We start from the raw sequence: 27,820 nt of genomic DNA, 5'->3' as shown, positions 1-27,820 counted from the left end.
TTCATGTAGCTTTCAGGTGGAGATATACACCTGATTTTACTCCTCCTGAGCAAGTAATTTTAGTTTTTGCTTTACCCTCAGCTTTACCCCTGCCAGTCTATGTAATCTAAGCCATGATGCTGTGAACTTCAGCATTTAGATACTGAATATAATCAATTGCTATATGCTTTTTTAGAGAAAGAAGTAAGTAAAGGATTTCAAAAGATAAGGAAGGAAAGACACTCCTTTTATTTTGTAAACCACAGAAACTATTTGCTTTTAAAATTACTATTATTTTAATGTGTTTACAAGTGTTTAAATATATTTTAGGAGGGCTCAATGGACAGCTTGTATGAGCCTGTCCCAGAACATCAAGAACCCAAGGATACAACTACTATTGACAGCCGGGCTAGCAGTCCAGTGAGCATGCATGTAAACTGTGGACCACCTGATAGGTCTATGTCTTTGGTAAGTAAAATTTAATTGCAAAGTATGCAATTTATTTTACAAAAAAAACTATTGCTTTTTATGCAGGCACACGTGTTCAGCTGGCTTAACTACCAGTTTGAACTATTTAGGCTCTTTATAGCCACTGTTCAAATCTCATCCCTGTAGTCAATGACCTGATTTTTGTCCAGTCTTAACAAGCACACTTGAAAAACAGGTCATGAATTTCTATAGAGCTAGCAGCAAAGTGAGATTAGTGCAGCTTCAGTGTACGAGGGAATTTCTCTTTGCAAGTAATAACAGATGAAAATGCTGAGTACAGATATTGGTAGAGTTTGTCTCTACGAGCTACACTATTGGTGTCTTTGTCCTTTTTATTAAAAGAAAAAAAAATGCATTTCTAAATTGTGAGTTGTATGAATTTTTTAACCAACAACATCTGGAATAACCTTTACATTTTACAAGATTTCATCAGGTAAACATGTCAAGGAGGTTGTCTTCTGTATTTTGTTGTTGTTTTTTTTTTTCCTAAATAGTGTTACTCTACTTAATCCTTTATTATTGGTATGTTATTTGTATAATATATCATTGAGGTTTTGACATATACTTTAACAGAATATATTGAATTTCATAATCTTTTTCATTCCATAATCTCTGTTCTCTCTTTACAATGCTCCTTCATTTATAATTACTATTTCTATCTATAGCAACATATGATCCAGTCTGGTGAAGGAATAAAGAAAAAACAGGAAGTTCATTATTCAAAGAAGAAAGACTGTCCTCCCTTCAGAATTTATGCCAGGCTTTACCTGTACACACTCTGGATTAGGTACCATGTGCCTATGAGACTGCTGGGCCTACGGTGTCACAATATCACAAAGCAGATTTGTGCACAGGACCTGTGTGGAGAGAGTGCTGGATAGAGTGGGATAGGAGAATGGCTGGGAATTGTGGCATGCAGCTATTGAATTCCTAGAGGAATGGAAATAACTTGTTCTGCTCAGACCCTTCTGCTGCAACCATCTCACTCTGCCATGTGTCTCTCTTCCAGATAATCACCTTGATGCTTTATATAATGGTCCTGGTTTTGAGAGCATAGCAGCACAGAGATCTCAAGATGATTCCACATAGCATCCCCACAGATCTATGAGCCTGGGTTCTGGCATGTGCTTGCAATATAATTTTACTGTAGTAGGTGGGAGATGTTCTCCTGTGTGACAGGTTCTCCCCCTTATCAGGTTGTGACCTTGTTACTATAAAAATGAGCCACCTCTACTCTGTTCCAGCCAAGTGTGTTTAATCATGGTTGTGAAATATGGCTGTGACCTGATCCAAGCATGCTTGCAGTATTTCAGTTTTGTGAAGCTCTAGCTATTTGACTAGGGCTGTGTTACACAGCTGTGTTGAAACATGCCATTCTAGTAACAAAGGTGGACATCATAGTTCAGCTCCTACATCTATTCAGTCTTTTTCCCAGTCACAGTCTTTTGCTGTGACTACAAACCAACTTAATAGTTAATGACAACTACACTAGTATTTCTTTGTCCAACAGACATTTATCTACTAGGTACAAAGTAAAACAAAAAGTGAAAGAGGATTTGTTTTCCAGTCTGTGTCCAGCATGTGACATATCACCTCCTAATATATTTTGCAATAGGTAACTACTGAAAATTATCCTTTATCTTCTCAAGGTATGGTAGAGCCACATCCCTAGCACTGTGTTCTACACCAGGTTTTCACAATGTGTAAGACTAAGAATTAAAAGTGCAGTGATAGTTTACCTCAGACTTTTTGTCTCTTGTTTTTTTCTTGTTTTCTTCTGTTTTCTGATTTGACGGCATTACTTCAGACTCTTCATCATATTAGTATAGAGTTAGGCTTCATAAATTTTTAAGCTAAACAGAAGTAATCAACGTGTTCAGTACAGAATTTTATTTTCATTGAGACAGCCTAGAGAAGCAGGTTTGCTACTAGTGTAAGATTAAAACCCCTGTAGTTAATTTGAACACGTTGTAGCAAAACATCTTTTCACACTGCTCACTGCTGGTTTTGTGGGATGGCGCTGCATAGTCCACAAAGATACATGTACAACAATGAATAGAAAAATCTAGCACTTTGCTTTCTTCTAACTCTTATCATACGTTTCTGTCTTCCTAAAGAGGATACTTTAGTGAGGGCACACGTATTCATCACTAAATTTAAATATAATTGTCAAAAAAAGTAATGGTAAATGGGTAAGCAACATGTTGGCTCACTAGATATTAACAAGAAGCTTCCTAAGACTGGCTGTGAGTTTTATTTTGTTCTGTTTTGAGATAATATTCAGCTCAGCACTAAACTAAAAATAATGGCTGGATGCTGTGTCACTGTGCTGGCTGTAGAATCAACATGATTATTTATAAAATACTCTCTAGAAATGGAAAACAAGATTAGTGATGACGTGTCAGCAGTAAGACCTATGGAAAAATGCCACTAAGGCCAAAGGACTATGTGTAATCTTATCTGCTATTTCTAGCATGTGAGTTATTAGACCTACACCTTGGATGAAGCCGTTAAGCTTATTAACTGAGCCCATTTGTACTTCTCTCCCATTTTTAATTCCGTCACTTGGTTCCAGGCTGCAGGGCGGCCCCCATAGCATGATAAATTCAGGACATTACTGGCTCCCTCAGGCCCTGATTCAGCCATCTATCATTATTCAGTAATGCATACACTTAAGTGCACTGCTAAGTAGATATGGGTTTGAGTGTACATTTGAATGCTTGGCTGAACCATGGCCATGCAGATTCCACAGAGCTGTTAAATCTTCTCAGGTTGGAGCAGCCTGGCATGGCACATTTACTTCTTAGGAGGCTTTGCCCCTTCCTTTTTTCTATACAACTTTGGAAATCAACAGGGCAGGCGTTCAAGGTCTGCTCTCCTCAACTTAAAGGGAGGCTATTGCTAGAGGAAATTTTTCCGTATACTGCAGCAAGGTACTTATTTTCTTGCAGTTATCTTGTCTGTTGTGATTTGTCCTAATCATAGTTGGGCTGTGACACTCTTCTGGAGACATGGGAAATACAGGGTACTGTGCTCACTGAAGCTGTGCAGAACATAATTCAGTGAACATACTCTTTGGGCACCTTTTTGAACCATGATTATTTTTGGTCCTGGACAAATATCTGCCCAAATAACACTTCCTGGATAAAGAATAATCTCTCTTTCATGTACACTGTTCTTCTCCTTCACATAACCTAGAAGACCTGTTTAGTATACAAAATGTTTTGCCTGAGATGTTCCCACTCTGGGTTCATACAGTGCTGTCTCGTGCCTGTTACACACGCTTACCTCTTGATTTTAATCCACCCAAGGAATTGGCCTGTTAACTTTTTGGTTACTTTGCCTGTTGCTCAGCTTCAGTAATATTCTCAGACAGAAAGAACAAAAAATAGATTTTTGGAGTTGATTTTGAACCTTATACATAGCAAAGTTGAAACGGATCTTCCTTAGAAACTGCTGGTAGCCAACAGTGATGAATCATATGGGTGCTCTTTACCTCAACTATGTTATTAACTGGGAAACTGAATTTCTACCTTTTGCAGCTTGGTGTTACAGACTCCTACCTCATGAGCTGTCTTAAGCTTCTCAAGAAAAAGTCTTCAGTGTTACAACTATTTTCATATATTTCCTGTCAGATTGGAATCACCAAATGTCATGAGATCCACATATTTTTCAACTTTGACTGTGATATGATCAACTACCCTGTATATCAGAAAAGTGCCAAATAATTTATCAGTCTTTCTAAGTCATTGCCAGGAAAATTACAATCAGTCATGATACCTGCTTTAATCTACAGTGTTATAATTGACAGTTAATTCCAGTGAGGGAAAGAAGAGGGCTAGTTATCTGAAATGATCATTTCCCTCTTTGCAAGTCTTAACAGATGCAGGAGCTCTGGCTTTCTCAGACAGCTTGTAAACACCAGAGGGATTTGTTCAATTCTTTAACTCAGAGTTATTCAATAAAAGCAGGGAGGAAAGGCATTTATTAAGAATTTCATAATGCTGAATTTCCAAATGTGCAGTTTGTTTTTAGGAAACAAATCATTCATGTTTGGTATAAGGAAGGAAGGAAAGAATTGTTCCCATAAACAAGGTAGTTATGCTTTTCAGAGAATGTGGAGGGTAGAGTCCAGATTAAACTTAATTTACATTCTAAGATCAAACACATTTTTAAAACTACTTGACTCCTAGTTTCAGATTCAAGTCACATAGGATTTTAAGTGCAGTCAAATACTGAAGAGATATTTAAAAAAATCAGTACAAATGAGTAATTTATTCTTGTACCCCAGTTTAGCCATCTGATTCAGACATAGCAGGAAGAAGGGTGTCAAATAAAGGGTGCCATTTTTAAATGGCCATTTAAACTCACTGTCATATTTCGTTGTGGTACTGCGCCCCATGATATCCAGTGAAGTCACATCAGTATCACCTCAGTATATGATGTAATGCCATAAAGTATCTTTTGCTGGATTTTAAGAAACTGAGGCTGAAGCATTAGCTTGAACATGGAGCAAAAGATTCAACTTACAATTCCTTGTTTCATGTTCTGCACCAGGTGTTTGGCATGTGAAGATATGAATTAATAGTTTTTCAAAGTATATGGCCACACTGAAGTTTAGAAAGGGCTCTGTGTCCATTTTTTTCCTGGGATCATATACAGATTCTAACTTACAATATTCTTTGATCTCTGATCTCCATGCATAATGCTTCCTTTAACAAGCCTCTTTGAAATCAAATGTTTGAATTTTTCAATGAGATGTTGACACTACCTTTTAAAAGACCCTTAAAATCACTTTTCTAACATTTTTCAACTTCTCATCTACTCATTTCTTTAGAGCTAGTGAAAAGATTTGTCCCAAGATTAAAATGCTGAATTTTTTTCAGCAAGAAATTTACCTTACATTGCTTGCAGTACTTCAAAGTAGATGATAAATTCTGTTTACTATTTTGATCTGCACGCAGCATCTGTGAACAAATCTACAAGTGCAAAAAAAAAATTCTGTGGAAACTGCACACAATTATTAGCATTCACAAATGTCCAGGTGCTAATAGGACCTCCTGCACAGCTAAAATAACCTCAGTGCAGCTGGTAAACCAGCTTTTTCTTAATGCACTCTCCTGAAGAATCTTAAAAAAAAAAAAATCTATAATTTTTTTTGGTTTTACCAAGAGGAGGGGAAAAATATAAAATGCTCAATTATGCACTTACATCATTTTATGTAGTACATATTTTGGCTTTTCATCATGCAACCTGGATGACATTTTTAAATTACTGTGGCCAGAGCTACGCAGATGTAGATAGTATTACACGAAGGAAATAAATTAAACATAAGAATATGAGAAATAGGTCCATACACTGAAGTTTTCATATTTATAAAATAATGAATGGTTATATATTTTTTTTAATGTCTCTTGTTGCACAGCAGATTGAAGTGGCATTCATCATGGACATTTTTATCCCAGTTTCATTTCTGCTTTCCAGGCTGGAAGAAATAGATATGAAAGTGATACAGTGCTTTGATATTCTGTCTCAGGAGATATCAAAATAGTATAGCGATCAGAGATCTGTTCTGTCCTAGCAAGACATCCTCGGGTTTTCTTAAAGTTAAAATTAACTTCAAGTCCCAGGGTAACTGCGACAGCAAAAATGCAGTGAGATGTTTTGGCATGACTTGCAGAGTGAAGCATCCTTTTCTTCACTCTTTCATCCCCCACATAACTCTTCTCTTTCTTCCCACATCTTGTCAGGGTACATGTCATCTGGGCCCTGGGGGCTGTGCGACCTTGCCTCCAGGCCAGTGCTTGATTCTGATTTGGTCCCCCTCAGAGCTTTGCCAGGCCAACTTGCACAATTTTCAATTTTACTTGCAGAGTTTCCTGCTCTTTTCCACATTCCTCTGCATGTAATGGGATTACAGAGGCTGCATCCTTTTGTGTCCCTCAGAAAGCCACATCCCATTGTAATGTGGGGTTTTTATCCTCATAAAATTTAAAAGAATCATACTGTAGAAGAAATATGATATTCATTCTTGGGGTAATATTCTTGTTCTCTGGTTTTTCAGGGGTATTACGGTTGTCAACTTCTTGGGAGCCATGGATATTGAAGCGTCCTAAAATCAGGACACATAACTACATATATTCTGTTCTGCACTGTGTCCTCCACAGCTTCAGCTGTTGGAAAAAAGAAAGTCTGGAAACATTAGTGGATATTAAAAACATGCATCAGAAGCACCACATTCAGTGTCTTTCCAGTGAGGAAAATATTGTTTGGATTAAACTTTTTTTGATTTTCATAGACTTTTTTTCTCTATCTTTTTAAAAGGAATTTCCTGACTTTGAGAACACAGTGACCAAAAAAAGAAAGTAAGTTGAGACCAGTTTGAGGTCTATACAGTGTCACTATATTTGTCTGTACATTTCATACTTGTTGTTTTATTAATGTTTTCCAATGTTGCTTTAATTCTCATAGAGCACATGTATTAATGTGGCAGTTGGAAAGCAAGTAACAAGCTTGTAATGCATTACTAAAGCTCTTTTGCCATGATTTTTTCATATACATAAAGATTTCTTCCAAAATTTCAGAACCAGTACATCTAAAATCAAATGCAGTTAATCTGAGCTTGGTTTAACAATATGTCTGCTTTTCTGAAAGATTGAAGTGGTAACCTATTTGTAGCATGTTTGTACCATTGACCTGATAATCTCCTGAAGAGTTTTTTGTTTGTGTTTTTAATCCAAGTAAAAAATTAGTTTGCAAAATGATTCAGATAAAGCAGGTCAGACTGTACTTTATCAAGTATATTTGTGACAGGAGCATGCTTTACATCCATTCATTAAGACACAATGTTATAGTTTGGGCTAATGATTAATATATATTAGTAAGCAGAGGAAATCATTTTGAAAATTCTTTTTTGGCTTCAAGTTGAAGGCTATTGCATTACTGAAGTAGTCCCCTTCAGATGAAATCTGAAATCCTGCCTAATGGAATGATAAAGACAGATCTTAATCTGTCTGGCTGTGATAGACATGAAAATCCCTGAACGCTTTTTTTTTATTATTATTTTTTCTCATTTTTAGGTGGGGTTCAACTAAATTCAGAAGATCAATGTTATCTGTGTCTATTACTGAGAAATGTCAAAATAGATAAAGATTTCAAAGAAAATCAAGCGCTCCTTTGTCTTAAATAACAGTTTGAATCTATTTTGGTCATCTGATAAAAACACTAGTACCTTATCAACTGAAAACACAGAGATGTATGCACTCAGAGCTGTGAGATCTCAGTTATCTGTGACCAGACAGGGCCCTGTGAAAACGTTCCCAAAATTGCATTAACTAAGGTATGGACATAAGTCTATTATTCATGGTTTTCTCATTGTTCTTTAACACTTTTAAGGAAGTCAAACTACCGTGTAGACCTTACCGAGATTTACCTTACCAAGCTCTACCAAATATGATGCAATCACTTGCTGCCTAAATAGCAGTCTGTAACTACAGTATCAAATCTTACAATGCAAATAAAACTATTCTATTCTAAAATTAATCCCATTCTAAATGAATTACGTGAATTTAGAATGGTTGTCCAGATCATTTGACTAAATATAAAAAGAGTAAGCCAGATGAAAATAATTTTTCTCAACATGAAAAGATTTTGCAATGAAAATTATTTCATTATGAGTGTCCAGCCGTCACTACATGATACCTCCCCTGATAATGCACTTATAATTTACTACCCATTGGGATTTTTATGGATAAAGTGAAACAAATTAATTCACAGGATAAATCTGTGTTAGTTCAAAAATTTCTTTTTCTTCAATGAAGTTAGTATATTCTTTAAGTCATCATTTATAAAACCCCGACCATAGATGGAAGCATGAGTTAGGACTATTCCTTGATATAAATGTTCAAAAAGCTCAAGGTTTATTTGGGCAATAAAATATCACTCAAAGTTGTGTGGATGGTATGTTCATATGTAGCTTTTTGACTCAAGCCATTATTATGTCGCCAAACTTCAGACATTAATTTCTAAAAGTTGTAGGGCATTTCAGATAATGTCTAAAGAAAAGTATCTCTTATTTTGTTCCTGATGGGCTCCCTGATTCAGTCATGAATCCTTCATTCCAAAAAGGATCTTGAATAACATAATTTTAGAGAAAAACTCAGAAGCCTGCAGAGCTTTGTGTGGCATATGGGAGTAGATGATTGGGTGAATGAGGAAAGCCAAGTAACTCCAATTAAAGCCAGTGGGAATTGCACAGATAAATCCCTGTGCCCTGCTTTGAAGAATTAGGTTGAAAATATCCATATTTGATTAAATGTGCTTTCGTTTTTCATTCTGACTTTCAACTAACGGTAAATTCTTCTAATTCTTTTAGATCCATCCAGAAGTCCATGTCTGAAAATGAAGCATTTGGTTAGTAACTGCTTAAATCATTTACTATATACGCTCACAGAACCAACTTGAATTAAGGGTCTGATTTGCTTTACAACTGTTGGAGCAAATGCAAAGCAAAGGAAAAAATACAGTTAAGCTACCAATATATTCCCCCTCTCCCTTCACAGACACATTTGTAGGTATATAGAACGCAAACTAGTTAAACATAGAAACATAACTGAGACTTAAAGAGCCTTTTATGGGACAGCATGAGAAATACTCAGCAGTGTTTCTTGTAATCATATAAATAAAAATTTCAGATTTCTCTGATCTAATCAAATTCAGGTCCCCATCCATTCCTATATTAAACTACTGTGCTCCAGCTTTCATAAACAAGTTCACCAAAGAAATTCAGTTGTTTTTTTTTTAAAACCTATGCTGGCACTGCATATTATTATCCACACTTGTGATTCAATGAGTTCTGTTTTGTAAATCCTTCGTAGGAAATAATCATCATTTTCTTAAAAAGTAAAAATTACAGGTTTTTTTTTCAGTGAGAGCTTCCTGTTAACATTCTATTATTTATTTTCTGGAGTTTGGGTTTAGTTGTTGTATCTAGACCTTACTGAGTAAAAAGGTTATTATATCTGCCTGTAACAATGCAGCAATATTTCATAACAATGTCTCTCAGACAGCTGAAAGTTCCCCTATGTTAAGACTTCATTCCGTAACCCCACACTGGGAAGACTTTCATGCAGAACAGTATCACTTGGTCTACAGCATTCAGGCTGTAATGAATTCACAGTATTTGACAGAATCGACATGTGCTTTCATAAAGAAAATTTTCTGACATAGAGTGAAACCTAACATTAAAAAAACCAACAAACCAAAACCAGAAAGCACAAAAACTTAATAGTTATCAATATGCTGTGAAGCATAACAGCTTTGAAGTTCACTGACAGAACAGAAGAATAGCCATCTTGTTCTCAAAGCCAACCTAGTTTCTCCCATTCAAGCTGAGACAGTACTAGCCTTGGAGCGTGTGTGACATAGATGTGGGCGTCTTTGATGCTACTTCTTGCTAACACACTAGCTTGTTAACTGTAAAATTAAATAATATTTATACAATTCCTGGAAGCAAATTAAAGGCACAGATGTTCTGTGGGCTCCTAGGTCTTAAAACCAGGGTTAAGATAAAAAACATTCTGATCATGTTTTAACAGTGTTAAAAGAGATATTAGACAGCAGCAAAAGATGATAAAACTTGGTCTGCCCACAATAAATACCATCCGTCCATCAAATTTCCTATACTGTGAAATCATCAGTTCATTTCTGTGTTTGAGCAGACACTACAGTTTTCTGCAAGCTTGTTTGATTTGCGTTCTGATGCTATTTTTATAGACTTTCCTGTTATTTCGCAGGTTTGCTGTGAATTCAGGTGACTGCTCTCTTTTACTTTAGACAGGAAAAATGTGAATGGCACACTCTGGCAGGGTTCCAGGAAGCTGGAGAATGATTCGTACATCAGAAGGCACTGTCAGCTTGAAGGTAATTGCTAAACATATTTCAGCTGATTTTGCATTTTCTGCACAGTATTTTAAAGGGCACCTAGGAAAATTTCTCATTTTTCACCAATAATCTAGCTAAATAAATTGTCAAGTCCTTTTGAGATTTTTCTTGTCCCTAAGGGGGGGAGGGGGAAAGTAGTTAAAATAAAGCTTACCTTAAAACTGGGAGGCTAAGAATACTCTCTGAGCAATAAAGTCTGCAGTCCACAGACCTAAGAAGACTTCCATTACAGTAAATTGCCATAGTCCTGTTGTATAGGGCTTGCCAACTGTCATATGAGCCTATAGTAGGAATTCATGTTCCCTGTATACTTTTCACTGCTCCAGCTATCCAACAGGGAAACAGTAACTTTTCCAGAGAAAAACCTCGTGACACATGCAACAGAGAGTTGGTAAAATTTTGTAGGCAGCTGTTTTGTCCAATTCTCTTTCTAAAACTGTTTTGACCAACTTTGTTGAAGCAACTTTACAGCTAATAAATATAAGAAATTGATAGTGACACCGTTTAAGAGTTGATTGGTATAAAATCATTAAAATAACTATGTGAAATAACAAGTAAGCAGTCACTTTGTCTATTTAAACATGAACTGGACTTTTAAAAATCAAAATGCTTTGAAAATCTGCTTAACATTGCTTCCAGGAATGGAATTTGTATTTATACATTTCAAAGTCAAGGTAGATGCATTATAGTTACCTAATCAGACCAAACCAGACAAGATTCAGCAGAAACAGAAACTAAGATATGTGAGATTTAAGTGGTTGTGTGTTTTGTTTTCTTCTTAAGCCATCAAAGTGGGAAGATGGCCATTGTCTTAACTTTTAATATCTCGTGTACAAATGGTCTAGATATCATCCACTGTTAGGAGATTTCACTGTTACCTGGATATGCCAAAGAAAGCACAGGACAGGGTACCAGCTTTCCCTCTGGATTTCATTCACTTCACCACTTGAAGACAGACTCTTAAATACTTGGCAGATAGATCTGAAATTGCAATAGCTATTGCATTTGCCCATGTGTGGCAAAGTGGGTTTCTTGGAACCAGAACCAGAAAGGGACTTTCAGTGTGTCTCATCGGCTTGCAAAGGAGAAGGTTGTAATGATAGGTGAAAGAAAAATGAGGCATTTCTCTCCAGACAAGTCTTAATTTTAACCAAAACCATTTTGGAATGATTCCTCAAACTATTCCAGAGGTTATCAGTTTGGAGGTGGAAAAATGCTGAATAAGAAAACAGAAGTTTTTGACCTTGCTCCAGAGTCTTCTCTACTCAAGACTTTTTTTACCCTTTAAATATCCAAAGCATGCAAAAGAAGCAGAGCACATTTTAGAAGCTGACAAGTGTTGTAATTGAAGGGCAGGGGCCCTGAGGGAACAGGAAGCAAAGCTGGCAGCTAAATAAAAATCTCCCTTTCCCCTACTGCAGTAAACTGATTTGAAGGGAAGTCCCCTTCGCGCACAGTGGTGAAAACCATTGCAAGGAGATTTACAGTGTATTGCTATTGATCAACATAATTTGTCACTGTTGATCAAACCTTTCTCTTAACAGAGATAATCCCCCAAGGCCTGCAAGTCTATTGCATAATATGAATTTCTGTTAGGTATAATAAACCATGGGTGGTATCCAGCATAGACTTCTCTGCTTAGCTCAAAGCTGTATTCACAGACCCGATCCAAATCTCACTGAAGACAATAAAAACACATCCACTGATGCTGGTAGCCTTTGGATTAGGTCCTTAGTGCTGCTGTGTGTATAACCTCTACAAAAATCATTTTTCCAGACTGATAAGGTAGTAAAAACATATATATCCCACAGACACAATAGTCGGAACACCTGTTTTTGCTCACAAGCCCAAACCCAAATCATCAGTACTAGATTTGCTGGCCAATATGTATCATTGTTGAAAAAGTAGAATATGCAAATCACAGTCATCAGGCTTCTATGAAAGAGTATTAGAGAGAAAAACAGAAAAGAGCTGACACTCTCAGAGTCAGTGGACATAATTCTCCACTGCTCCTACTAATAACAGTAATACTCTACAGTAAAGTCACTGGTGCCCATTGCTAGACTAGGAGGAAAAGAACATTGCAGCTTACTTGTATCTTTTGCATGTTTGTTTTTGTTTGTTTGTTTGTTTGTTTGTTTTTTACCCATATACCCTATTCCATACTTCAATGGATTGGAGACCTGATTTAAGCAAAATTACTGTGGATGGATGTTATTATGGCTAGCAAAAGAGATCATGGTTGGGGGGGATCACTAAGATTTGCTGTAATAACATGCTGTTGTTTATTTGGTTTTGACCAAAATTGCATTAAAAAAGTGTCACTGTAAGTAGTCTTTCAGACTAAGGTCATTACATGTTGCCCCACAGTTCTCTGTGATTCAGCTGAAAACAGTTGCCAAGCAATACTATTTTGGACGAGGCTGTAAGAGGATTTGTGGACACTGGACTAAACACTGCAAGACAAGTTTTAGAGTAAGCTCACAGAGCACAGGGGCATGGTGTGCAGAGGTGCCTGCAGGAGATGAAAACAAATTAGCCTGAGTACCAGAAACAACCCAGTTATGTTAAACTGGTGTTGCATAAGCACTGCTTGACATGAGTTATGCTGCTTCTAGAAGACCAGCTAGCTCTAAATACACAACTAGATTGTCAGACACCTGGCCCTCAGTGACTTCAAGGAGTGTTGCAGGTGCTTGAGACACCTTAAAATCTGGTCAGTCATGTTAGATTTTGGAATGTAACATATTTTTTGGAGAAGCTCTTTGTTTTATTTTAACCATTAAGTCTGTAGAAGAAAGACACTGTCCTATAATCATAGAAGCTCTTACAGAAGCCTCCAAAGGCAAACTCGTGCAATAAAATTTTCTGTGACTCATTTTCCCTCTTCCTGTTGACGCACATGGCAAATAAAGGAAACTGTTTGATGGTATTTTCTATGCAGCTCACCTATGGTTTCAAGGCGGAACTAGTACATGAAAAGAGTGTTGCTCTTTTTTGCCCGATGTCCACATAGCAATTTCTGAGTTTTAATATCATCCAAGTTGCAAAATTGTAAGGAATATTATTTGTTACTGTGTTGCAATTTTTGTTTGCAGAGGATTTTCTTTTAGGAAAAATAAGAACCCTAAAAAAGTCCCTTGACTCAGAATTTGCTTTAAAAATAACATATGAAAATTTATGTGCTAACTTGCAGCCCTTAAATTGTTTCACTCACATGAGTTTAGGGGTTTTTTTTTTGGCTAGCTTTACACACATTGTGGTCTCATGAAATTCCAACCTAAACATAGACATTTTGAGGTCTGGGATCTTACTTACCTCTTTGAATTTGAATTTTCATGGTCGTGTTCAAATAGCTTTTTTCATTTGATAGCTGAAGAATCTCATTCACTTAGAATTATTCACTTAATTAATCTTTCTTTTTCTGTTGATTGTAGACAAAAAAATGTAATCAGTCTCACCTGCCTACCGCTAGCCTTTGAGAATCTGTATGTTGTTAGCTGTTCTTTTGCAAACAGGAGAATTACTGATGTTGTAAGCTATTCCTCAGCAGCAATAAGGAGGCCAAGTTTGCATTCATGAAAAAAAAAAAAAAAAAGCAACACATTCCTACTAGTAACTTTGGAAAAATAGGATAGCACTTTAGGTTGTGGTTAGCAAATAGTTTTTCTTCTTTTTTTAATCCTGCAAAATAACTGAGTGCCTCTGATATCTGTGTTGATGGAATCTAATCACTAGCACCTTTCTACAGTAGTGTAATGGTGGATTCTTTGCCTTAAGAGTAGGAGTAAGAGTAGATCTTTCAAAGTAGACTTAGTAAAAGTAAACTTTTCAAAGACTTGTTTGATGTATTATCGCTTATTGTTGTAATGAAGGAAAATACTCTTCCCATGTAAAGCATTAATATCTTGAAAGAAATGGGAGGACATTCATCCTTTGAAAGTTATTTCTAGTCTAATCTAAGCAAACAGATCTAAATTGCAAAGATCTTTTTTTCCCAGGGCCTTCATTTTTTTTTATACAAATTATCTACATTCTTCTGCTATAAATTAGCAGGGCAAGAGGAAGCACTTGTTGGGATTCTGGGTTACTAAACTCTGAGAACTAAGTACATATGAAGAAGTAAGCATGAATGAGTTTTCTTTATGTGAGTCAATTTGCCAATTTGTTCTGTAGTTTTACTTCAAAGCAGTTTGGGATAAAATGCATGCTTAAATGATATAAGATTAACTTCAGAGAGCCAAAATGACAGTTTAAAACATTAAGTGCAATTCAAATGATATCCCTCAGAATAACTTAAACCAGGACATTTAAAGCATGTTTTCTTTTTCTTTTTTTTTGGGTCATAATTCACAGAAGATAATATTATTGGTGATGGGATACATTTTCTGCAAGGAAAGAAGATAGAAGAAACCACATGCCAGGTGAAATAACTACTATTCTTTTAAGATTCTAAAATTCCATTAAAATATAATGTGTATTTCTTGCTTTCATTCAGTATCTGCCCAGCCTAAACTTCATACTCAGTACGCCTGTCTGTTTTAGAAGCCGAGTTTAAAAGAAAACTCTAGTAACTACCTGAGTTGTGCACCATTATTGTTATGCAGACCATATGGGTTTTAATACTTAGAAAACTTTTTCTTTCCCTGACTAATACATTTCTGTTAAATTGATGTGCTGGAGTTGTGTCTAGCATGATCTATACTAAGTATTTAGATCAGTCTTGTGTGATCCACACTGGCATAGGTATCCTTATGTTTGCTGAATTTCTATAAACATATACCGCATCTCCTCTTCATAATACTGCATTAGTTCTCTCACTAGTATGAGCAATTAAGGAATTCTGACCCTTGGGTTTGCAGAATAGTAACAACATAAAGGCAGGTAACCACCCATCAGCTGGTGACCGGCAGAGAGATGGGAAGAAGGACTTGTAGATGTGGAATTATAACAACTGGCATTTGCTTGTTATTTCACTTCCAGTCCAACGTTTGCCCTGATAATATGTTACTTAAACAGCCAATTCATATCTGTTGCAAATTAGCTTGAAATCTGCTGATTTCACATGACACAACAGTTTACCCAGTTTGGGAATCTGACTAAAAGTGTCTAACACACACCTATATATGCGTGTGTCTCTCTAAACAAGGAATTTATACAATAAATTTTTTAAAAGCTGAAAATCTTGTAAATTTTCCTTTACAGAAGAATGTTGCATTCAAGGCAAGTACTAAACTTTATAAAAGGCTCCAAATGGAGTTTCCTCTGCTGTTTCTATACAATGTCAGGAGTCCTTTGGATGTTTAGGTTAGAAGAAAGAAAAAACTGTACGTGCATCACCCTGAAGGCATCTGAGATAAGACAGAGAGCTGTGAAGACCTAGACTTTAGGCAGTACTCAGCTACAGTGTAGGACAGAAACATGATCTGGCTTAAAAAGGAGACAAGTCAAATGATCTGTGTATCCGGGGACAGACGACCGTATCGGTGACTTTAAAGCCAGTATGTTCCAGGTTTCTCCTGCTTTCCCTCAGGGTTTTATGTGTCTCTGCACTGTTATTTTGTTCCCATGATTGCCTTCTCTCTCTGCTGCCAAAACATAGGTGGGGAGGAAGTTTTCTCTTTTGTGTCTCTCATTCTCTTTGTCTGTTCTCTTCTTCTCACCTTCTAAGTATTAAGAAGACAGATTATTCTTTGATATCCCACAGTGGTTCTTCTCTCAGTGTGAGGGATCTCTGGCTCTGTCCCTATTCTGCCATGGTACCCTCTGGGCTGACTCGTGTTAAGACCCTAGAGGCCATTCCCCAGAGATGATAGAATATGGAGTGAAAAGGGGAAAAAAGAAATAATAGGCAATAAGGCCTATGTTTTCTTTAAAGTGTGTTTCCTTAAAATCCCTTAAATCATCTCCCCATGAACCATTTGCCCCATTTTAAAAGCAAAATTCTATTTTTGACTTCTCTAAGTTTTTGAAGATGCTTTTTTGGGACATGTGACGAGTTGTAGAGACTTGGATACCTCCAAGCTTTGGTACCAATTTAAGACCTATTGAACTTGTTTTATAAAATTTTCATTTTTATGACATTATTTTGAGTTTTAGTGATTATTACCTCTGGCCTTCATTATCATCAAGATAACATTGATATAAAACCCTTTTAAGCTTCCAAAATAGTCTGATTATCTGTTTTTGTTTGCTGTACTGCATTATGCATACAAATACGGGAATGCTGACAACAGAGCATTATGGGGGAAGCTCTCACACTTTTTCTGCAAAATCAGCACAAATGAGTGCCCTTAGGAAGTGCCTGTATGCTCATGCACACAGCATGGGGAACAAACCAGGAGGAAGTGGAGGTATGCCTGCAGTTGCAAGGCTGTAGTCTCATTAGGATCTCAGAAAAGTGGTGGGATGTCACTCCAGTGTCATGGATGTTGCTCCTATCTTCAGGAGGGCCAGAAAGAAGATCCAGGGAACTGCAGGCCAGCCACCTCAATCCCTAACAATGTGATGGAGCAAATTCTCCTAGAAACTACTCCCAAACTTATGAAGATAAATAAGGTGATTTGAGGTAGACAGCATGAATTTATGAAATGGTAATCATGCCTGACCAGCCTGGGGGCCTTCTACAAGGAAGTGACTGGCTTTGTGGAAGAGGGGAAAACAGTGGATGTTGTTTATCTTGACATTACTAAGGCTTTCAATGCTGTCCCCCATAACATCCTCATAGACAAACTAATGAAATAGGGACTAGAAAAGAGGATAGTGAGATGGATTGGAAACAGATTGAACTGCTGGGCTCAAAGGAATGTGATTAATGGCTTAAAGTCCTGCTGGAGACCAGTCCCTAGTGGTCTACCCCAGGGGTTGATCCTGGGTACGGTACTGTTTATCATCTCCATTAATCTCCCGGACAATGGGACTGAATGCACCTTCAGCAAATTTGCAGTTGGTGTAAAACTGAGAGGAGTGCCTGATGCACCAGAGTAGTGCTTGGTTATCAGAAGGCCTTCAACAGACTGGAGAAATGGCAAAACAGGAACCTCATGAAGTTTAATAAAGGCAAGTGCGAAGTCCTGAACCTGGGGAGAAATAACCTCTTCTGCCAATACAGGCTGGGGGCCAGTTGACTGGAAAGCATCTTTGCAGAAAAGGTCCTGGTGAAGCCAACCATGAGCCAACGATGTCACCTTGGAGTAAAGAAGGCCAACATCCTCTTAGGCTTCATTAGGCAAGGCATTGCTGGCAGGACAAGGGAGATCATCCTTCCCCTCTGCTCAGCAGTGGTGAGCTGACCCACCACCTATGTGTGTTGGGTTCAGTTATTGTGTCTCCAGTACACGGCAAACAGAGAAAATACTGAAATAAATCAAATGAAAGGGCATGATGATCGTTAAGGGACTGGAGTATCTGTCATATGAGGAGAGGCTGAGAGAGCTGGGATTGTTCAGCCTGGAGCAAAGAAGGCTCAGGGGGACCTGGTACATGTGTACAAACATTTCAGGCTGGGAGTAAAGACGACAGAGCTAAACTATTCTCAGTGGAGCCCAGGGACAGGACAAGAGGCACAAACTGAAATACAGAAAATGTCATTTAACATAAAGAAAGCACTTTTCTACTGTGAGGGGATGTCAAACACTGAAATAGGCTTCCCAGAGAGGCTGTGTAAAGTCCATCTTTGGAGATACTCAAAACCTGCCAGGACACGGACCTATGCAATTTGCTCTGGTGGACCTGCTCTGAGCTGTGAGTTAGACTAGACAATCCCTAGAGGTGTCTTCCTTCCTCAGCTAGTCTGTGTGAGTCTGTGATTCTATGAGACATGGAAGACCCAAATTTACAAGCAAGAATAAAAAGAATAGGTGAACATTTTAGGGGTTTTCCCCTCTAAAACAAAAAAAACCCCAACAACAACAACAACAACAAAACAGCAAAAAACAAAACAAAAAAAAAAGAAAAAAAAAAAGAAAAATCAAAACCAAACAACAAAAAAAAAGAAAGCAAATAAGCTTCCCTGAGTGCTTCACAAAAACTTTAATCCCTCTCCATTCCCTAAATAGATGCTGATTTCATTCCATTCATTCTGTAAGTGCTGGAAAACAGGGGCTTGAAACAGAAGTACCGGTTGAAGAACACAGCATGAACAACACTGTTACAATTGTACCTTACCATAAAAAACAGCTTTACTTTCTGCATTTATTTTTCATATCTTTGTTCTTGTTTTTTCATGTCTTGCAGGGCTTCCTTGATGGCTCAAACCCTTTGTAGCATATTGGGAAGGACATAAAACATGAAGTAATACAGTCTTTGGGCTAATACATTTTCAAAAATGTTTCATGCCTCATTTCTCACGTAAATTCTTAGGTTGCATTCAGCCTTCAAAGTGTCATTCATATTCATGAAGAAAAAAGGCTAGTGTTCATTACTTTCACTGATAAGCTATAAGCACTGTCAGGCTTGCCCACTAGGGACTGCATCAGTGCCCCAGGGAAACTGTATTCTCATGGTGTTCCTATCATGAGGACATTGTGACCAAGAAATGGATTATAGGCAGATGATGAAAGTATATATAGTCTTGTCTTTGCTTAGTTCTGAGGATCCTCCCATTTTCTCTGCATTGTTAATCCAATTCAAACTCACACACTTGGGATTCAACATCGCAGGCAAAATGAGACGAACTGAAAAAGACCCTTTTTAGAAATGCATCAGTGACACTTGCTCTTCAGCTGGGGGGGCTGCTGCTGAGGAAAGTCTTCTGTGGTTTTCCCGCTCATTGGGAAAAGAGAGCCAAGATCTAGGATGAGACCCAAGCATCCCATGAGATAATGCATGGCTCTGCCGCCGCACCACATAGGCTATGATGTCTTCAAGTTGTTACTGAGTCCCAGATAACTAAGGAAATTAAGACAGCTCAATATCAAACTGATTTCAATGGGTGTCAGCTGGTGTATGTCAGCCATTGCTTTTATATGCACACGGTACTGGGTTGAAAGACTGCTGAGCTCTCAACCTGTACTCAATGACAAGATGCTAAATATGTTTATTCGTCTTATTGATGTCGGATTTATTTTATTTTATTTTTCTTACTATCTAGGTGATAAACTATGAGCAGTGGATTCCACCACGAGTTCACAATTCAAGCATGGCTGGTAACAGTGAAATGGTAAGTTGCCATGAAAATGGTTAATTTTTTTCATCAGCAGCTAGCAGCCTGTAAGAACATGCTGTTTTAGTAGGATTTCCTTTACTGTATGTTGCTTCCCCAAAAGTTGGAAGATCTTTATCAATATCCATGGTACTAATAGTGATATTTCTTTATCTTTTATAGAATATCTTATTATTGCTCTGTGATCCCCAGGAGAAAATCTGCCCATAATCCTAGCCTGTTTAGTTTGACTATGCAGTTGTTTTGAGTAGCTGGAGTACCAGGCTAAAATAATGGGAATATTTAAAGGTCAGATATGTATGGGCAGAAACACATGAAAGAAGTCTGTACAGTGCATGTCTATAGATTGGTTGACCGTGGCTTAACTGACATTTTTAACATAAAATTTATCCAAATTCAGTGCATTTTACAGAACTAACTCTTTGTATAAATAGAGCAGAAAGTTCCTTATCATCATGTACTATTTTAATATTCACTATGTGCAGCAAGGGTATGGCTGAAACTTTCAAAAAATTTCTATGATACAATAATGATAGCACCATTGACACAGTAAACATGCAGTAAGTTTTGTCTTCTCACTGTTACACTGTACTCTGAATTTAAGTGTATAGGTAATTATGATTAAATCATTGCAGTTCTTTGGGAAAGGCAAACCATTGAGGAAAAATCACAGAGATTAGACTCTGCCATGACTAAATTCTTTATGCTGAGAAGTGACATGCTATGCAAGTACTTTTATTAAAACTAATGCAGTTACACCCAGGAAAAAGAATGCTCAATAAGACTGAGATTCCTGGAATCTGACCAACAGTGTTTTACACTTAGCTTCCAAATTGCTGTATTTCTGTCACCAGGTTAATCTTCATAACGCCTCATTAAGCAAAGATTTCTAACATATTTAGAATATCTTAGGACAAACCGGAAACAGTTTATCAGACACAATTTAGGTCTCTTTTTCTGCAATACATTTTTATAAATACATTTTTAAAACGTATATTTTTTGTCCATAAGCATTCATGCACACTTCATGCAAATTATTTGGAATTAAAGGGCAGCCTTATTTTTTTTCATAATTCATATTTATTTGCGGTGTGACATGATTTTGCATGACTAAAACCTGGTAAGCAGTGAAATAAAGAGTATTCTTCTTCATGATCGAATTCTTCCCTTACGGATATCTTTGCTTATAGATTGGGCAAAACACAAGTACAGCTGCAAAATTCAAGTGAGCAAATGCTCTGATCCTAGAACATGGAGGGGGGGAAATTTAAAAGGCTTTAAATGTGTTTTAAATTAACAGCTTTTTATGAGTGGAGATGTACTGCTCTGTGCACTGGCCTTCAGTATTCCCCCATAGCTCCTTTTGGAACTTATTTCCCCTTCCACAGTGAAGGAAGGTACTGGAAAGTAGCATACTCCAAATTAGTTTACATTACTGGTCCAGCCAGTAGTACTGCACATTCTGTTAGTGCTCTTCCTTCTCTCATATCCTGGACAGTGGCAACTAAAGATACCAGATTCCAGATAACACAAGAAGAAAATTGCCTGACACCGGAGCATAACATATAATGGGGTTTTCTCACTTTTATGCATGCTTTCCCTAAGCTGTGGCTGAGGGTTGCCAGGACAGTACACTTAGACTGTGACACCAGCATGGTCAGTTCACCTGATAGTCTGTTTGGTTTCTCCATCAAAGAATGTTATACCTCTGGATAGGCAGCTAAACTTCTGGACTTCAGCGCTTCGGTAAACCGAAATAAAATACTGTAAATTTAAAAGTTGTCCCATCACTAACTGATACTGCATGAGCTTTATTCTCCATAAAAGAGGGTTACTGTATTTATTATTTAAACACTTATGACCTTTTGCTAACAATAGACTCTACCAAATGAGTGCTTTTAAGGTAAAGAAGATTAGGGTTTGCCATTAATATAATTATCTGAATAGATTATCTTCCCTTTAGCTTGATGTCTACATGATGGAAATCCCAGATCATAACTCAGAGTCATCATGTTGCTTTTGTATCGTTACTTATAAGTGAACAAATGATTATTACTACAAGGGATCTTATATCAGAGCAACATTAGCATTTTAAACCCACTGTGATTTATTGTGCAAAGACTTCTCACAATGAGAGACTGAAAAATTATGCCTCAATTTTTCTCTTTAGCTAAGATAAAACTGCAGTCCTGCTGTCTTGAATTTGGAAGAGGGCAGAGAGGGCTTGAAATACAAATCAGAACATGACTAATCTAAGGATGCTTGGATCTGGCCTACAGTTGATGATGACTACTGAGATAGAAGCTGTAAAATGGCCCTAAACTAAGGTCAATCTGCTGAGAACTTATCCTACAGTGAAGATCCTCAAGAAGACATAAAGGGTTTTAAACTCCACAACACTAGTTTTTATCAGTCTGCAAAATACAATAATTAATTCTTCAAATGGCCGAAATTGAAAGCACCTGGGTTTTGTCTGTATTAGTAACTAGCACAGAGTAATATGTGAGTATCAGCACAGCAGAACAGTCGGTGCAGATGAGCTGATCTCCACAATATATGCATTATGGGGGATCTGTGTTCAGATCCTCTCTGTTGGACATCCAATAGTAGCTGGAGTTCATCAGTTGAACTTCTGGAAAGCATCTTTCATCTTAACTTTATCTGCTGTGAATTCAGTTTGTGGCACTTTGAGACCAAAACACAGCTTACAGGGATAGCTGTGAAATTCGCTTCAAATATATGCCCCTGATCGAAAATAAAATACTAATGTAGCTGTAATTTACAAAAGACACTGGAGGCATGAAAAGATGTTTACATTCAACTCTCTGGCTTCCTGCTGTGTACCTGTTATTGAATCCCAGTTCCCAGGACAGTCTGCAGTCTTCAAGGAAAGTAACATGCTGCTAAGAAAAAGGGAGTCAACAGCCAAATGCTGTCCATCATGGGAACTTCTGCATTACTCACTGTGTTTAGCAAGATGAGGAGTCCTAAGGTCCTGTCCTTAAGGAAAGAAGTCAGATAATCATATTAGTCATAATTCCATCATCATGGAGTCATGTTAATTTTTATCACCCATGAAGGAAGCCATTAAAGGTGTATCTAGAGACAGACTACTAATAATGTTTTACATAGATAAGAACACTTCATCAGAACAGTGCCTGAAAGAATAAAATAGTTTCAGGTTTGTTAGTGTGTAATTTTACACATGTGTGTATATGTTTATTTCACTAGGTCATGCTTGGTTCAAGACAATTTCTAATATTCTGTTAGTCCATTGGTCTAACAGGAGGAGGATATACCAGATTCTGTAGGCTATTAAACCCCCATGCCAATTTATAATTGGACCAAAGCAAACCGGTGGTGCAAGTCATTAGGTACAAACCCTTTCAAGGTTTGAAATCAAACAACTGAGTACACAGGGGAGCATGTCACCTATTCACACTTAGCTTTCACAAACTCTCTGCTTAAACTTGTTATAATTTCAACACGATTGTCTAGTGACACAAAACTAACTAAATACACATGAAAATGTCCTTTGCCTAGGCACAGAAGTCTTGGACTTCTCTTTCTGCTTACAGAACCTCATGTCTTTTTCATAGAAAAATATCTGAACCTTTGGTGCTTGAAGCACAGCCATCTTTATAAGCAAGTGTCTGTCAAGTGAACGGTGGTCTTTTTTTTTTTTTTAAAACTGAATTAATATACACCCTCTCCCTTACCATTGCTGCAGGGGATAGACGTAACTTGTAATACGTGAATGCTGGGGCTTCAGATGTGCTTCATGCTAAGACTTTGCAAAAAGCCTGCAACCCAAATGAAAGCTGAGGAGTTCAGAATCTCTTGAGACCCATCCCTGAGCAGCCTGCCCACTATACAGTAGACTGTTCTAGCAAACTCCCTGATTACATTGTCTCGAAGGATTATGCATATGAGGAGGCAGAAAGGATCTATTATGTGTGACCTAATTGTTGGGGAGAGTGCAATAAAGGCCTCTGCGTTTCTGCCTTCTGATAACATCAGCGCCAGCACTTAATCACTTGTAGTATCACCAAAGATGCATGGCCACAATAGGCCAAATTTGTTATTGGCGTAAATAGGTGAACATCCATAGAAGCCAGATAGTATTGTTCCAAAAAGTAGCCTTCAATGAATTATGGTTTTACTCATTTCTCATATGTTTACTTTTTTTGGTTTCTAATGAAAAGCAGATATCCTATGTGAAACAGAGCATATAACTATGGAAGAGAGGTTATTTGCTGTCAAAGTATGAAATTTCTCTCTGAAGCTCACAGAGAAGTTCAGAGTCAGACTGGAAGTGAACTCCAGTGTTTCTGGCCCGATTTTCTAGATAGCAGCTGGTTTAACATAAGTGAAAGCACGTGAGATGGCTGCATGTACACAAAGTTCCTGCTTTAGGAGCCTGTAGTACCCAAACCCTGAGTTTCTCTGGCAGGACATTGTTGGAATGTACAATAACAGATTTGAATTGTCATTTACGTTATTGTCATTGAATCTAGGAAAGGAAATAAGGCCTTGAATAAAGGAAGATACCAGTGTTTCAGAACGTACTCCCATACATATTTAAATGCAGTAGCTTGCCATATCTGGGATTTCTATGCATATCTAAAATGCTTCTGGGTAATGTAGTGGATGCATATATTAGAATGTTTCTGGAACTAATCTGGAATTAAATAATACTGGGGTATTAAAGAAGAGTAATATGTAAACAGCAATATGAACACTGATCTAAGTTTGATGTCTCTTGTGACTTACCTTTTTCTTTTTTGGATCCATTGGTCTCAAGCGAGGAACTGCCTAACTTTTAAAGCATTGTGGAGATGATTAATTCTTTGAAACTGAGACTTTGTCATTCCCCAAATGTTACCCTCATTTTTTATTTGTAGGGTTTGAATACTTTTATCGTTTTTGTTTTTCTTGCCAGGGTACAGAACGAGATGATAAAGCAGAGTCCATGGGAACATTAAAACGATTGCAGAAATTCGTCCGAACCAAAAAAACAAGCACACAAAGCTTAGAGGATGTCAAACATGTTTTGCTCCCCCTCAGTAAGTACAGCATCATATCAGCATTCTTTCCAACATTTGGCAAATGACACTGTAGTGAACATAACTGTAAACAATCCTGTCCTGGTCTGTCATTCACCACCCACGATTTTCAAACCCCAACTGAGATGTTACTGTGATACCACTTCAGTGCTGACTTCCTCATAGTGTGAAAACCTGTTTCCTGTCACACTAGCTTGAGTTTTGTAACAGTATATCTTGCAAGTGGGGATTTTAGCTAAATAGAATTGTATAACAGTGAGGCCTCCGTGCTGGGGACAATTTGTTTTTAGAGTAGTTCCTAGTTTTGTATCACATTTCAGATCAGAAAGGCAAAACTCACAAATGCAAAGATAACTTTCAGTGTTAATCCATGAGTCAGTAGCAGCTGGGAGTGCTCAAGAAGGTCTGCGGCATGACAAGCCTCTCATCATACCTGATTGCCTAGGGCCATAAGACACGGGAATTCTAAACTAATACTGGGTTCAGGTTATTTTCTCAAGTCTCCTATAGATCACTGATCTGACTGTGCAGCAGTTCTTAATCTGAAGTTGTTTTGCCAGTGTTAATTTAACAGTGCATGCATTTGTTGTACGATGCATTTGAGTACATGATTATTTTTAAACTAATACTATCTGATGAACTACTGCTCCAGCCAAATCACTGCTTGAGCTGAAACATATGAGGAAATTTAGATTTCAGTAACTTCTTTGTGACTACAACATACATACATACTGGCAAGGGGTGGGAGAAGAATTATCCAGGAAAGTTTCCTGAAATTTTCCAATATTTCAGCTAGACTCAGCTCTCTGCAGCTATGCAGCAATATGACATTTAATTAGCAAATTTTCATGTTTGATGCAGAACCAATAAAATTTTCCAGGCTTCTGAAGGAATAAGAAAAATTTACCAAATAGAGAATAAAGATTGCTTTTGACTCAGATGTCTGACCCAGTACAAAATCCTTTCCATCTTTCTAATTACCATTATTACTTGTTTTTTATGGAGTCCTTGGCTTTTTCATTATATAGAATGCAACAGACAGGATTTAAGAAAAAAGTGTGCCATTTTGTCTATGACTTGCAACATAACAGAAGTATTTGCAATTTTAAAGATACATTTGAAGATGCTTATCTCTCTGAAGAGGATGAAGAAGCGCTAACTTCTTGCATGAAACTGACAAAACCTCAGGAAAAGAAGACCTGGAAAGAAAATGTGAGGAGAAAAGAAGAAACTGAGACTAGGGCAGATTTTATTTCTGCATCTCTGGGCCGCTCATACACCTCCAGACTTAATAACTTAGGAACTATTTCAATCCATTCAGAAACCGAATTTCACTTGTGGAGTGACTGGAAGCCATTTCCTAATAACCAGCTCTGTCCTTGTGACTTCTTGATTTCAAAAATAGAAGAATGGGAAAACTGTACTTGCTCTTCTCATCAGCCACATCTTACATATTCCCTAACTGATATGGATCTACAGTACTCCTGGGTAAGTGGAAGTGGTTTATTTTGTGCTGATATGCATAAAAAGTGGAAACTTTTTGCTCTGATTCAGCATTAAAGAGATCCTGTCATCTTCCATGTGGTTATGAAATGAAATAAACCAAATTTAGTTTTCAGGTAAATGGATGTGAATGCATTGTTCAGGCTAACACCAAGGGTTCATATAGCCTTAGGTAGTTCATTTTTAACCATGCAGACATCAGCAGCATTGAGATGGAAGGCTTTAGGCTATTCTGTTTCTCATCAGACACACTGATTTTTTCATGTGTACATTAAATACTCATCCTTCCAGGCTTAGAAAACTTTCTGGAAGTCTGGAGTAAGTCAGGTAGGGCCAATGAAGCCAGTGGGCTTGGATCAGACCCCTAGAGGTCACTGCAATACTAGTACAGGACTTTAGTTATTTAGACAAATGTCAGAGGTTGAAGAGGTATTGATGTTTCTGCCTTCTTGGATCAGCCCAGCTGGTGGAGCCTATTTTCGCAATTACCTTTGTGGCAACAAGAAATTTTTAGGGCCAGATACAGGGAGCAGAGTTTAATCAGTCTGAAATTATCTTTCTGGATAGCTATCTAGAGGAGGCTTTTCTATTTTAATTGCTGCCTTTTTTTAAGGGGCTATTTAAAACTAGAAAAACCAAATAAAAAATTTTAGTTGCTGAGATACAAAAAATGTGGACATTGCAATGAGGCTTTTCTCCCTCTCCTCACTGGGCACAACAGGCCCTCTGGCACTCCACATAGTTGTAAGCACATGGAGGGTGACTGGCTGACTGAAATATATCAGGGAAGATACTGCTTTATGCCCCTTCCTTCTACAGTGCTCCAGGGACAGAGCTGGTTCGCACTGTGCAATAAGGCTAGCTCCCGGGAAAGTGCATCTAAACCACAGGAGGCAGGATACCTGCTGAAACCTGCCAGCTGAATGTTCAAATGGAGACCTGAGCAACCATAACCTTAGATCAGTGAGTGTCCTGCTGAAAACAGCATTTTCTCTAACACGTGCTCCTATATCATTAGGAAAGGTACACACACATAGATGTGTGGATCAATATAGCAACCATATTTCTGAATACATAGAGGTAGTAATTAATTTTATTTTCAATGACACAGTAGCTGATATAACAACAGGCACTAACTGAAACATGGGATTTATCTAGCTGAATGTAGCCCAGAAGATTTTCCTGGGATTTGACATAGAAAACAGAAAGGCTAAAGCTTTGGTTAATGGAACTGTGATTAAAAGAGAGGGAAGTGAACTACCCCTAAAAAAAGCTGAGAAAGGTGCAGCAGTGAAACCCAGGAAGAGCCTCTGGAGACAGACCTTCAGGGCAGAGCATTGGCAGAAATAGGTTGGGAACTGTGAACAAAGACTGTGCTCTGTCGGGTGAGTCCTCATGGCTGCCAGTAAATAAGACACTCTGTAGAAACCGAATTGTGTCAGGGATGCTGGGCGCCATCATACGCCTGCTCCTAAAGAAAGCAACTTTCAGTATTCCAAGCTAAGGCTGAAGTCCCAGGGCAAAATAGTAATAATGGATGTTCGGTCAGATTTATGAGAGCATAAGTGTCAATTCAAATAATTTTATTTCATTTTGTCACAGACAGGCTGTTAACGTTCTCCACCCTGGTGAGATTTGTCCTACCCATGTTACTATTAAGTGCCAGCAAGAGGCTTAG

General features: G+C 37.6%; 1 protein-coding gene across 1 annotated transcript; it reads left to right on the top strand.

Moving 5' to 3' along the window:
• The first annotated feature begins 315 nt into the window (after nt 1-315).
• Nucleotides 316-27,820, top strand: LOC141478107 (uncharacterized). The gene is made up of 10 exons (XM_074167273.1): nt 316-447; nt 6,793-6,833; nt 8,843-8,880; nt 10,303-10,389; nt 14,767-14,834; nt 19,502-19,570; nt 24,516-24,639; nt 25,751-26,127; nt 27,161-27,165; nt 27,745-27,820. Exons 1-10 carry the CDS (start codon nt 319-321, stop codon nt 27,818-27,820), a joined length of 1,014 nt encoding a protein of 337 aa, XP_074023374.1. The 5' UTR covers nt 316-318.

The sequence above is a fragment of the Numenius arquata genome, chromosome 1, assembly GCF_964106895.1.
Source record: "Numenius arquata chromosome 1, bNumArq3.hap1.1, whole genome shotgun sequence".
NCBI classification, from domain to species: domain Eukaryota; kingdom Metazoa; phylum Chordata; class Aves; order Charadriiformes; family Scolopacidae; genus Numenius; species Numenius arquata.
The sequence above is the reverse complement of the archived record's forward strand: the minus strand, read 5'-3'. Positions and strand labels throughout refer to the sequence as shown.